The sequence below is a fragment of the Bicyclus anynana genome, chromosome 10 (assembly GCF_947172395.1).
Source record: "Bicyclus anynana chromosome 10, ilBicAnyn1.1, whole genome shotgun sequence".
Lineage (NCBI taxonomy): Eukaryota > Metazoa > Arthropoda > Insecta > Lepidoptera > Nymphalidae > Bicyclus > Bicyclus anynana.
The window spans coordinates 3,827,331-3,840,811 of NC_069092.1; the positions used below are offsets into that span (position 1 = coordinate 3,827,331).

General features: G+C 35.6%; 1 protein-coding gene across 2 annotated transcripts in view; it reads right to left on the reverse strand.

The window, feature by feature from the left end:
* The window catches only part of LOC112049783 (NADP-dependent malic enzyme), a 42,120-nt gene that overhangs the window by 8,219 nt on the left and 20,420 nt on the right, over window positions 1-13,481 (reverse strand). For both annotated transcript variants that reach the window (XM_024087822.2, XM_024087814.2), the window contains exons 3-4: window positions 4,700-4,858; window positions 1,586-1,767 (exon numbers count right to left, since the gene is read on the reverse strand). In XM_024087822.2, coding sequence (XP_023943590.1) covers window positions 1,586-1,767; window positions 4,700-4,858 — 341 coding nt within the window. The remainder of the gene's footprint in view (window positions 1-1,585; window positions 1,768-4,699; window positions 4,859-13,481) is intronic.

Sequence of the window (13,481 nt, forward strand, 5' to 3'; positions counted from 1 at the left end):
ATCTTTAGTCAGAGGTAGACAGTGAGGAAAAGCAAGTATGTGTGTGTAAACTTTTTTTTTTTTTTTTTTTTCAGGTAGGAAAAAAATCCCTTCGGACTTCTGCCGACAGTCGGCAGGGTATGTCCGACTTGCACGGACTAAAAATAACCTTCCCTGGACTCCATGGTCAGCACGGAACCGCTATGCATTTCTTCGTGCTGACCTTCCTGTTGTTTTCTTTCACTCTCTCTCTTTTGTTCTGTCTCTTTTTCCTCCCTTCTTTTCATTGTGGTTCGAAGCATATGGGCGTACTTCTGCCACTGCTCCTCACTTGACAGCATACGTGAGATGAGGTTACTTGCGTTTACCCCCTCATTAGTACCTTCAGCGGCTGTTCTTACATCTGTGGTACCTGGGCATTCAAACAGTGCGTGCCTCGGCTCGGTGTGTGTAAACTAAAGTAATGTAATAGCAGAAACACATGATTGTTAAATTATTATACAGGTATATTTATACAGAAGAAATTCTCATCTAAAAAACATTGAAGATGAAAATTTAATAAGTGTTTGCAATGTAACACACCATCGCTCCATATCAACTCCTGTCTTTAGGTACACATTAGTACAAGCAAAGCAAAACTGTCATCATTTATACTCCGGAAACTTTGCTACGAAGATTAGGGTCACCGCACACGGCTGCCACGTGACATGCACAAAACACCGCCACAGACCTCTTTTCTATAGTTTTCATACATTTTCTTTAGACTCTACTCTTTGAGTTCTACTCGTAGCTGTTGGTGACGGCAATCTTACCCTGTGTGCCCCCTATCCTTAAGTAAACTACAAAGAATTGGTACCTACGTACCTATCATAAGTAGAATATGTACCAATCATCGACAATTTAAGAGTGTGCAATATGTAATTTGGTGGTTACAAATGGTTCTGGATCTCAGATTCTGGAAAAGTTAAGAGCCTGATATTTGGGTAAATGATATTTCAAAGTGTTAGCTTCGTTATGATTATACAAAATACACAATTTGCAAAACTTTTCTCGGTAGTTTATTTTTTTGAAAAATACATGTTTTGCTCACATTTTGCTTTCAATCTCAGGAAAAGCAAACTTATATTCTTAAATTTTTGTTTTGTATAGAAAATTAGGTATATATCTTGAACATGGCTATTTTATTTTTCGTTATGTTGTTTACTTGCAATTAGGTAAAAATGGTTTTTTATGATGCTCACGTCATAAAATTCGCGTCGCGCGTCAATCGCTCCGTGCTTTTCACTCACGTGAAAGTCATAATTCGGCGTCTCGTTTGCGCTTCGAATTTTATCCATGTCGTACCGACGCGCTGCGCGTTCTTAAAGCGTCCGGATTTTGAAATTGATTTAACTTTCATGCGCTGGTTTTTTATTTCGGTCGTCTCTGGTGCCTCCCTAGACTGGATGCCCTAAACCATTGCTTAAATAGGCTCTTGTGCGCGGCAGCACTAAATGGCGACATAAACAGATTTAAACTTCAACTTTCTACAAATCAAAGTGAACTTTAACCAATAGTAATTAGGTCGACTTTACTCTGCAAGACGGTAATTTCTGTATGTTCTCACCAGTTCTTGAGCATGTCGTACACGTGCCCCTTGTCGTTGATGGTGATGAAGAGTCCGCGCGGGCGGCGGTACACCAGGCCGTACTTCTGGCACGCGAGCCCCACCGTGGGCGTGTACACTATCGGCATCATCTCCGCCACGTTCTCGCCCACGAAGCGATAGAACAGGTGCTCGTTGCGGTCCTGGAAAAAAGTACGAGTCATGATCATCAATCTATTTTTAACCGACTTCCAAAAAGGAGGAGGTTCTACGTTCGGCTGTATGTATGTTTTTAATAGCCTGCAGTTCGTTTGATGGATGGTGCTGGTGACAGTTCGTTTCACTCTTGAAAATTTTCCACAACGCAGGATAATAGTACGTATTATGAACGTCATTTAAATGACTGTCACTGTGTCCATGCTATCTGAAAAACACTTTAATAAGTACAGATCCGGCCCTGCATTCTGTAAAGGGACAGCGATGTCACATCGCTCATTTCCTAGCCAACTTCGTTTTAATGACATTTTATTTTTGACATCCCATACAAATAAAGTTCAAATTGGTTCTAATAAAACTTGTTATAGGCGAATATAGCATCGAACTAGGAAAGGAGATTTGTATATTAGACCATCACGCAGCTCCAATGGTATCATTAATTAGGATTTGGTAATAATAATAATAATCGACGGCTTAACGAGCTGTTCTCTGAGGAAGGCGAATATAACACCACCAACGTCCAAACTATAGAAGACACGAGAGTCCGCTTGTTATTTTTTTATACATTTAACGGCAGTTACCAATCTGTTGGCCTAGCAGGCAACCAACGACTTGAAGAGAAAGTCAAATGTTAACCAATAGCGGCGCACCCGGAAATATCGCTATCTTTCATTGGGACTTGGGATAAAAGAGATGGGACTGTGAGACCTATGCCATTAATTATTTTGTCTATTTATACAATACTAATACAAGTCTTTATTGTTTAAACATACAAGTTTTTATAAATAGCGTTGTTGATATCTTCTTTTGGGCATGACGATGGCTGTGACAGAAGGCCTCACTCTTCCAAAACCATTAATATAAATTTAAACTCACTCTAGTTAATACGTCGTTAGTCGTATGCTAGGCCTACTGTATAGAAATTTTAATCTATCGTTAAGTTGCTTAGCAACGTTGCTATTGATCAAAAACGTATATTGGACAATGCAATAATGTGCCCAAGCACCGTAGCGATGGATTACGAAAAATAGGTTATCGAAAACGGTAATAAATTAATTCTCTGATCAATAATTTCAATAACATTATGCTTATGATATTTATCCGCCATTACAGATGATAATAATTTTTCTCTGTCTCTGACGCGATATGGTTGTATGACGTCAAAAAGAACATTGAATCAGGGTTCCCAACTTAGGGGTTTCCCCCCCAGATTTCGGGGGCAATTAAGTGAAATGGGATTTTTTAGGGGTCTGAAATTTTTAGGGGTATTTTCAGGGATTTTTTGACTCTTTTAATATTTTTAAATTGATGATAATTTTAATATTTCTTTCTTGACCTAGCGACTTATAATGACATATAATACGTTATTCTACAACCACTCTGAGGCAACTGGCAGCAATTTTTATCGAATAAAAAAAATTGTTAAATTTATTCATTGTCAACATGTATGATTTCAAAAAATCTAAATCTTCAGATAAAGACGTAATATTTTGTCTGTATTAAATATAGACTTTTGAAACATATTACAGCATACTATTTCAAAATTATTATGAATTTATACTTTTTAGGGGGACAACTCAATAATTAAAGCGATTTTAGGGGTCTTTGACACAAACTTTAGGGGTAAATATTTTGGAGAGTTGGTAACACTGCATTGAATAGAGTTTGGCAGATGAAAGTAGAGACTGAAATCGTCCGGCAAATTTAATAAACATTCGAATGGCATTCCCAAAACTATAGTCCATAATGTATTAGAATAACTCAGTTTTATACTGCCTTTTAATGTTTTGTATAGGTGTATCACCTGCCTGATGTTTTTTTAACAATTAGTAGATTTTTTTTTTAAATTTGCCGGGTCATTTCAGTCTCTCCTTTTAGTAACCAAACAATCAGTGACTCGTATAAAGCTATTTCTACGTTGTAATGTTTGTATGAAGTCTTTCCAATCATAATAGTATTTATAAAACGTCCTTATAAACATTAAACTAAAAGAACAGGACTTTCTAGATATTAATAATCAATATTTTTTAAAAAAAATTTATATTGACCGAGTCATATGAATAAAACCTAGGTAAATAGGTAAGTATTTAGAAAATCTTGTTTATTTGTAATGATGTTCCTATAGGTATGTGTAAGTTATTTATGTTTATCTTATCGTATAGTTTAAAACAAGCATCACTTTATCAGAAATCTCTCTACATAGTAAACACCCACTAATTATAGGTAGGTAACAGCCAACAGGCAAGTAGGTATGACTGGCTAATTACGTCATACAAAAAAAACTATTTGCATTAATCAGGATAATTCCAAATTTAAATATACTTCTCATAAAAGCATTGACTTATTATACTAAAAGGACGCACAATCATGTAGAAAATTTCACTTAAAAACTTTGATAGTTTTAGAATTATTATTGGTAAAAAATATTATACCTAAATGTCTTTACATATAGTCCAATATTCAATAATTTCCCAAATTCAGAGAAAATTCAACCTTAAGTATTGAGTTTAAGGTTGACACTCATTGAGTGGGGACGTTTTTTGGTCGCTGATTGTGCATCCACTTTTTAATAGGAGATCTATGCATAAAACTAATCGAAAGCACCGCAATTTTCAGGCGGACTGTTTTGATTTTTTGATCAGAAGTCATACATCATCATCATCATCATTATCAACCCATAACCGGCTCACTGCAAGTAGCACTACTCGACTGAAATGCGAAAGTAGTCCGAACTAGCGTAATGAGCAGCGATCAGGGAGCGCTATAAAGATACCCGACTAAGACAAACCATAATATTAGTATCTACATAGCACCCGTGCGAAGCCAGGGCAGGTCACTAGTATACTATAAACATGTACCTAAGTAGATGCTTATGTTTATCTATTAAGTATACTCGTATATGATAGAATGATGACTCACAAGTAGTCCCATGAGGTAGATGTACTTGTTGAGCGGGTCCGCGTATCTGTCGATGGATAGCTTGCACAGCTGAACCTGCTCCTCCTGGCTCTTCACCCTGGGCGGCAGCAGCCCGTGAATGCCCATCGCCTGGCGCTCCTCGATCGTGAACGCCATGCCCTGGGGACAAGGAAACTCCAGGATTACAAACACGTAACTCAATCACCCAAATCCAAAGCTTTTATACTATTAGATATGTCACTAACGCGTCTAAACTGAGGCGAACAAAGATGGCGAACGGAATTAGCCGTATTTAGCCGCATAGTAAAACAATGAAAGTTATTTAAACAAATAATAACTAAATATTGTGTACAATGTCGATTATTATCGAGTTATATGTTCAGGAAGTGTAAAAACTATATACCTATTACATAAATATATAACATTATACAGGGTGCTCGGGAGTATTTCCCATAACTTCAAGGTGTTGACAAGTCCACTTATAGGAGCCAAACGGCATAACTAATATTTTTGTAACCAAAAAATAAAAACTTTTTATGTTTTCATACAAAGAAATTCAAATAATTCCGACTATCCATGTAACACACGCCTTAATCTTAAAATACCTTGCATTTTAAAATACGTAAAACTTGGCTACTTCATAATGATAAGGATGCGTATTAAGGGACATATTTTAAGATCTATTTACAAAATAAATATTATTTACCCCGAAAATATTAATTTTAGAACACATATTCCTTGAACATTTTTAATTAATTTTCGGTAAAGAATTTAATCCCAGAGTTATGATAATTACTCCCCAGCACCCTGTATAAATAAACACAGAATGTGCATGTGTGCCTCAGTGGACTAGCTAAATTTGAATCATCATCATCCTGTTTCCGTGAGAATACGACTATAAAACAGCCTATTGCTGGGGCCACACTAAGGGAAAACGTCAATCCCGGTGAAAATTAACGCGTTAAATCGTGGCTACACTAAAGTTTAACGCCTTAATTCACGGCGTTTCCCGTTAGTGTGGCCCCAGATGAGAGTTATGACATAATAGATCTACGTAAGTAATAAAATAATTTTCAAAGTCGTTTCAGTAAATCCAGAGATTACACAACACCACTTATCTCTTTATAATGTTAGTATACATTTGTGCAAGTGATTTTATTCTTATTTAATGAAGTTATCAAGAGTAAAATCAAAATGTTTCCATTAGGACGTCCGTTATGTAGGCCAATGACCACACTCGTACAGACAGAGTTAGGTACTCGAAGTAAAGTATGTCTGAGTTTCCGATTTCATTATTAATCAAACAATGTCCTAAATACAACATCGAATTGTTTGTCTAACAATATATGATTTCATACATTCCCGCTATGGAATGTTTTTTATGATTAGAGATGATATTCGTAAAAAACCAAAGCATCTAGATTGTCATAGTTACGAGAATTACAATGCTAAATTGGCAATCTCACAAGTTGTTCCTTGATTTATTGATACGTAGGTACTAGGTAGATATTTATTATACTGTAGGTACCACCTATATTGTCAATTTGTCGATTCAAAATCATCTTCCCAGAAACCTAATCAATTTTCTTCATGAATAAAAATTTGGCTTTCTCGGTTAATTTGTATTCCAAATATATATATATATATATATATATATATATATATATATATATATAGTTGTATGTTGTTTACATCCTGAGTCTTCAGAACAGGCAACCTATGTGCAATGAGTCAAGGTGAATGTTATCTATCATTTATTTCTAATCACAATAAAAAAACAGATGAGGGTATATATTTCTAATAACGGATCTTGTACAATATTTAGACGGTCCTAACTCCTAACAGAAGGACTTAGTTTCATATTTATTTTTGCCTCGTCATAGTGAATTCGCCGACAAGCGCTAATGGTCCTTGAATAAAAAATATCTAGATACCCATTACTGTCGTCAGCTGGTACTAACCACACATAAACAATGAGTAATCCAGTGCTACTTCCCTACATGTTTTGTTTTCCGTATGGTTTGTGGAACACGTTGGAAACAAATCGGTTACATAACGCGATTATGTTGACGCATTAGCTGCGAGCTATTAATAATTAATAGTGTGTTATGAATACGTGCGTGCACTTTGTTTTTATTGATCTTTAGTTAGCGCCTGTAAATTCGTTTGCGAATAGGGATGATGACAGTTTTTTAAATTGTATATAAGTTAAGAGTATGCTAATAGTAAAGCAATTTTGTAAAAGGAACAGGGTATCTGCGATCATTACTTTCGGAGCTACAGGGACTTAAAGAGTCAGATTTGCTGCGCTGCCGCGGATCCCTGAAAAACGCCCCATACAAAATGGCACGAACTAATGACGTCATAGGTAATGTAATGATCGTTAGATTTGTATGTGCATTCAAACAAAATTATTAATATCTTTGTTATTTGTGCGTTTATGTTTATAGTTCATCTATTAAAAAAGTCACATTTAATGTAAGGAAGCTAAAACTGTATGAATTTTCATCTAATAACGATAAAAGATTTTTAATAGATTTTGAAATTTTATAATCTCATTTATTTTGCAAATATCCAGACAGTCTTTGCTTTTTATGAATAAATTAGTTAACATTGACCCTATTCACCCGAATGTATCATAAAAATCAATATATTCCAACCTAGTCATCATCCCCATTCTGTTTTGTACAAATTCCGCGAAAGCCGTGGATTTTTTCGGGATAAAAATCTACGAGGTAATCTAGGGTACAGTATATTTCCAATTCAGGCTTATCGATTCAGTAGTTGCAGCGTGAAGGAGTTACATACAGACAAATATTTACCTTTGTAGGTTTAGTGGGACTTACGTTCCCAGACGGTTTTGCATTCGCAACACTAAGACCAAAGAAAATCATAGGAATTGTTGAAAGTTAACCTTAAATAAAGACAATGACATTAAGGTTAACTATCTATAATTCTTACGATTTTCTTTGGTCTTAGTGTCTTAGCTTTTTTTTTAGTTTTTTAAAGAGGAAGCAACCTAACCGACTGTATGACTGTACTGAGGTATAATATAATTTTCCTTTTACTATTAAAAAAAACCACATGAATATCCCTCCATTATAGCAAACAAACACAAACGGGTAGGTAGGTCGGTACTTTATGATTATAATATTATGCAGTTAATAAAGTGTTTAGTTACATAATGTATTAACAAAAAATAAATTGCTCACAACACCACATTCAAAATCAAAGTGTTTAAAATCTGTTCTCATAAATTCACTGTTGGCAGTTATCCATCATTTGGGAGTATGAATATGAGTACGTACTTATGCTTAACCCTGGTTCAAATTGTTCAAAATATTTCAGTGCTGGATTCATCAAGAAAGGCTATCCTATTAGTAGGTTTAATAACATACGATACGTATGTTAGGATCAGAAAAATGAGACTACAACGTGAATTTCTCGCGTGCGCTGCGTATATGATTCAACATCATCATCATTATCAGCCGAAGGACGTCCACTGCTGGACAAATGCCTCTTGTATAGACTTCCAAACACCATCGGTCTCGTGCCGCCAACTTTCAGCGGCACCCTTCTATTGATTTCTGCGTAAACGCTACAGTTACGCAAAAATCATGTATCTATGACGAAATCGTTCCTCAATAAGCTCTAAAAAACTCCGCCATATTTATCTGGTATGGTAACCAAGGGTTTCCTTCCACGCGGACGAAATTACGGGCGCTCGCTATAATAGGTATATCAAATTTTAAGTTCAATCCGTGCACCGAATACGTAATTTGAAATTATAAAATGCCGGAGGCGCGGCCGTGACGTGAACGAAGTGACCGTGCGGTGACCGGCACCGGTCTTTGAATATACATAGGGTTGCCAACCGTATATATCGTATTGTACTAAGTATATTTTGGGCCTGCGTACTATATACTGTTGAAATATAAAGTACGCAAAAATACTCTTTTTTTGAAGCAATAGTAGCGTATAGGATATCCGAACGAGTCAGTCTTATTGTTGTTTTTCATTCATTTCAAAATTAAATGTGAAAAATCCATGTGACATTCTTATTTTAAGAAAAAAAACCTCTTGAAAAATGTAAGAAGTGTTAATAAAATATATTGATTTTAAAATAAATAGACTACAAAAATTATTTTCGTCTATTTTTTGCTTATTCTATAAAATACTATATTTTCTTGTAATATGTGTGTACTATATTTTTTACAGCTTAAATATGAAAAATATTATATTTTCTGAAAAAATGTTGGCAACCCTCTATGTACTCGTACTTCGAAAATTTTAGTACGCACACATCCAACTGCAAACATTCGTGCGTTCACACCATTTTTCACAGTACTATATCATTTTATTAAATCAATCACGTTCGTTGAAACGTAAAATTTCATCAATCAAAAGCCATGCCATTAATGATAGTGGGAATCAATACTCGCATCACGATGTGCATTTTTTGCGATGGGATTGGAGAATGCAAGCGCCTCAAATGCCTCTAAGTTGACCTTTGTGTTTATGAGGTACTAGCGGACGCCCGCGACTTCGTCCGCATGAAACTTGATGTAAACTTTCAACTATCCCTACCCTACCCCTACCCTATCTCTACCTTACCCCTAAACTACACCTACCCTACCCCTGCCCTACCCCTACTCTACCCCTACCCTAGATAAACTGCATTTTTGTTTACCCTATGCTGCCCACAGCGTATAGCAATAAATAAACGTAAATGGTAGGTAGGTACCTACCTAATATTAAGTATGTAATCACAATTCATAGTACTCATAATGCATTGAAGTACAACACACTTGATATTGCGATTCAGTGTAAACGGAAAGTTCAATATTTACTCACACAATCGCTTGACCAAACGATATAAGCGTGAATATTCGCTAAAACAACAACGAGCAATAATAATGCAAAAGGAAAACAACAAAGCAAACAACAACAACAAACCCGTGAGTCGTGTGCCGCCAGGCTGTCGGGCACAGAATAGAGTTCCCGTCGAGGAGTCAACTGCCACCAATCTCTGTCCATTTTTTATTTGACCCTCTTCAACACTCCATCAGGGTAGAGATCTTCTTTGTTGAAATTAAAGTATCTTTTTATGTTTCTTTTATTTTTTGTTTTATCTTAATTAGTTATACATCAGATAATAATATTTATTATTCATTAATTAGCAAATCTTAAATATAAGTTAGATTTCAGATATTTTTTCCTAATTTTGGTATTTTTACTTCCTGCAAATTTATTTAAAATTCCGGTGGTTTTACTTTTAATTTTTTTATCTGGGTTGGTGTTCACTAATTAATTATGCTTCTAGGTACGTTGAAGGATCAAGGACTCGAGTTTTTATCGTAAAGAATCTAAAAGATTTTGCGATTTAACCAAAAGCAGGTTACGCTAAAAGAGTTATTAAGAGAGGCATTAGTGTAAGTTGGAGTACCATTTGATGCCTAATGACAGAGAAAATCTAGGCCATTATTTATCATATCCATAAAACAAAATCTACATCATAAACCAAAATTACTGCAACTAGACAATAAAGTTTGCCTTTAAAGATAATTTTAAGCAAGAATTTCCCTTCGACATTAATTAAACATTTAGGGGAGTGAAGAAAGACGACGTCTCGTAAATCTCGAGTTCAAACAGCTATCCACTTTAATACGCTCAATAAAACAGAAACACTTTGAACTGCAAAGTGAAGATATTATACAAAGTACAGTATCTTCACTTTGTAATATCTCCACTTTTATTGTAGCCGTTAGCCGTTTTAGGTTCAATTGATCCAACTTTACCAAGACATGTCTCCGACGATTGCAGTTTAACAACTGAAGCAAGTGATATGAAATTATAAAGTCATAGTTATGTCTTTAGTCTAATAATGCATACCTATTATAAGTGGATATAAGAAAATATAGTCGCCATGTCTGGGTGCACGATCAATACCAATACCATTATTATAGACCAATAACCTACTTGTCTTGTTGCAAGTATTAAATTACCGATGTCGTAGACGACTATTCGTAGAGATCGATGAAGAATCATTTATGAAAATTAAAAGCTATAAATAGTTATGTAAGCATATATCTGTAAAGTCCAAATTGATACAAATTAAAATAAATACTTTCTTCGCAATTCGCAATTCTTCTTATGACAATCTCAATGAATTAGAATTTTCAAAAATGATCTAATAAAAAGTTTTTCTGTGTTACTTGTGATGAAGTCCATATTAATATAACATCAAATCATGTCTAAGCAGAACCAGTTAACAATTTTTGGTAGAAATATACCTATACGAGTAGGATCCCCAGAAAAGGGCATGAGTAACCTTTTGTCGAAAAATTAAAACTTAAATAGGATGAAATATGGATTATTATTTAGAAACAAGAATTCACATTCCAATACAAAATACCCTACCGTACCGCCAAGCGATTAAGCGTTCCGGTACAATGTCGTGTAGAAACCGAAATGGGTGTGGATTTTAATCCTCCTTCTAACACATTAGCCTATTTCCATCTTAGATTGCATCATCACTTACCATCGGGTGAGAATACATTCAATGACTAACTTGTAAAACAATAAAAAAAAAACTATGTTTTTATGTCAATCACTCAGAAACTCCACGGGTACAAAGTTCTAGGCCACTATAAAGTACCTACACAAGTACCTACCTACATAAATCAAAGACATTACAAGCGAAACGACATTCACAAGTTCACGTGTGTGAATTACGATTGGCACAGTAAATGCATGGCGTAACCTAGTTGAAAGTTTGCTCCACATATCGAGACATTAAGGTTAAACCTTTCTGAGGTCACGTCGAGAAGGCATTTAATCAAAGTTCCTAGCGGCAATCGGAGCAAGGGTGTATTGAAGCGTTGACTGCTTGAATATTTTACTGACAGTTACTTCTGGGTGGGTGACTTTTAATTAAATCACATTCGTTCATTTCAAATTGGATTCGTTTATAATTATAAGTTTTTCTCCACTAAATATGCTTTCCGAACCGCTAACTAACTGAAAAGTCAGTTACCTCAGTGCACCATAAAAATCAAAGTTTTAAGGAATTTGATAGCTAGAAATGAATCATTTGAATTTTGAGTTCGGCATTTTGATCGTTAAGTTTTTAATACATGTTAATATTCTTCAACACTATAAACCTCTTATGAAGGCTCAAAGTCACACAGCGGGCGATGGAACGATGCTAGTAGTATCTTTGCATGATCGAATCAGAAATGAGGAGATCTACAGAAGAACCAAAGTCACCGACATAGCTCAACGTGTCGCGAAGCTGAAGTGACAATGGGCGGGGCACATAGTTCGAAGAGCCGATGGACGTTGGGGTCCCAAGGTGCTGGAATGGCAACCCCGCACTAGATAGCGCAGTGTTGGTCCCCACCAGGTGGACATCGAGCGAGTCGCAGGGATTCGCTGGCTGCAGGCGGCTCAGGATCATGATGTTTGTCTCTACAAAAAAGTCTCTACAAAAGGCCTATGTCCTGCAGTGGACGATCATCGGCTGATATGATGATGATGATTCTTCAATACATGTTAATTACGATTTTAGTCGTATTTCGAGCAGTCATCGTTCATAATTACCATGACGTCTAACTGTGCGACATTGGCCTTAAAACTCAGCAGAATGTGTCAAGTCTCAAGATCACGAACCTTTTTAACGACAGCTTGCTATATAGATACCTACTTACTCATACACAGACACATATTATTGCCAAAGTAGACTGCTATACGATAGTAATGACGTAACGGCAAACGTATGATGAAATGCGACTTCGCTTCGAGACATATCAACTTAGCTTAGTCAGTAAAGCGTGTATATAGTAAATCCGGTCGTTAATCTTGTAGGTATTTCAATTTTCTCCAAATAATGACGTAGTCTTATGTAAATCAATCAAACTAAATGAGTTACGTGTTTTGGGGAAACGAACGAAATACGAAAATACGGATATTCCAAAATACGCGAATTTCTGCTTCAATAGTTTATTAGTTAAATTTCTCTGCCGTGTCTGTCTGTCTGTTTGCAATAAACTTGAAAATTACAGGTCGTATTTTAATGGCCGTTTTCATCAATATATTGTGATTCGTGAGGTAAGATTATACAGGGTGTCCCGTAAATATTACGACATACTTTGCAGGGTGATAGCTGACACCAAGGCCTACTAAAATAACGCAATATATGTTAGCCGAAATTTTACGGTTTTTTAAGTTAAGTATATTGATTTTTGTACATAAATAAGCTATCATTTTGCAAAGTATATCGTACTATTTACGGAACATCTATACTAATATTACAAAGCTGAAGAGTTTGTTTGTTTGAACGCGCTAATCTCAGGAACTACTGGTCCGATTTGAGAAACTCTTTCAGTGTTAGATAGCCCATTTATCGAGAAAGGCTATAGGCTATATATTACCGAGTGAAATCGCGCGGCATCAGCTAGTCTTGTATATGTCACAAAATTGTAAATACCGTTAGTTTATAATCTATCTCGCGAGATTGTGAACAGTCGATAGATTGAGGACTCCATACATACTCCTAAGAACCTGAACTTGAGTGGCTCAAAAACCAATGGTTAGGTTAGGTATTTTTTTTATTTGTAAAAAATTCCTTACAATCTACCGAATAACGTTAGATTGTAAGCAGTATGTTGCCTGTAAACGTACAAATAAAAAAAAATCCTTACAATTGACCAAATAACGTTAGATTGTAAGCATTCACAATCTCGCGAGATAGATTACATATAAACTAACGGTATTTACAATT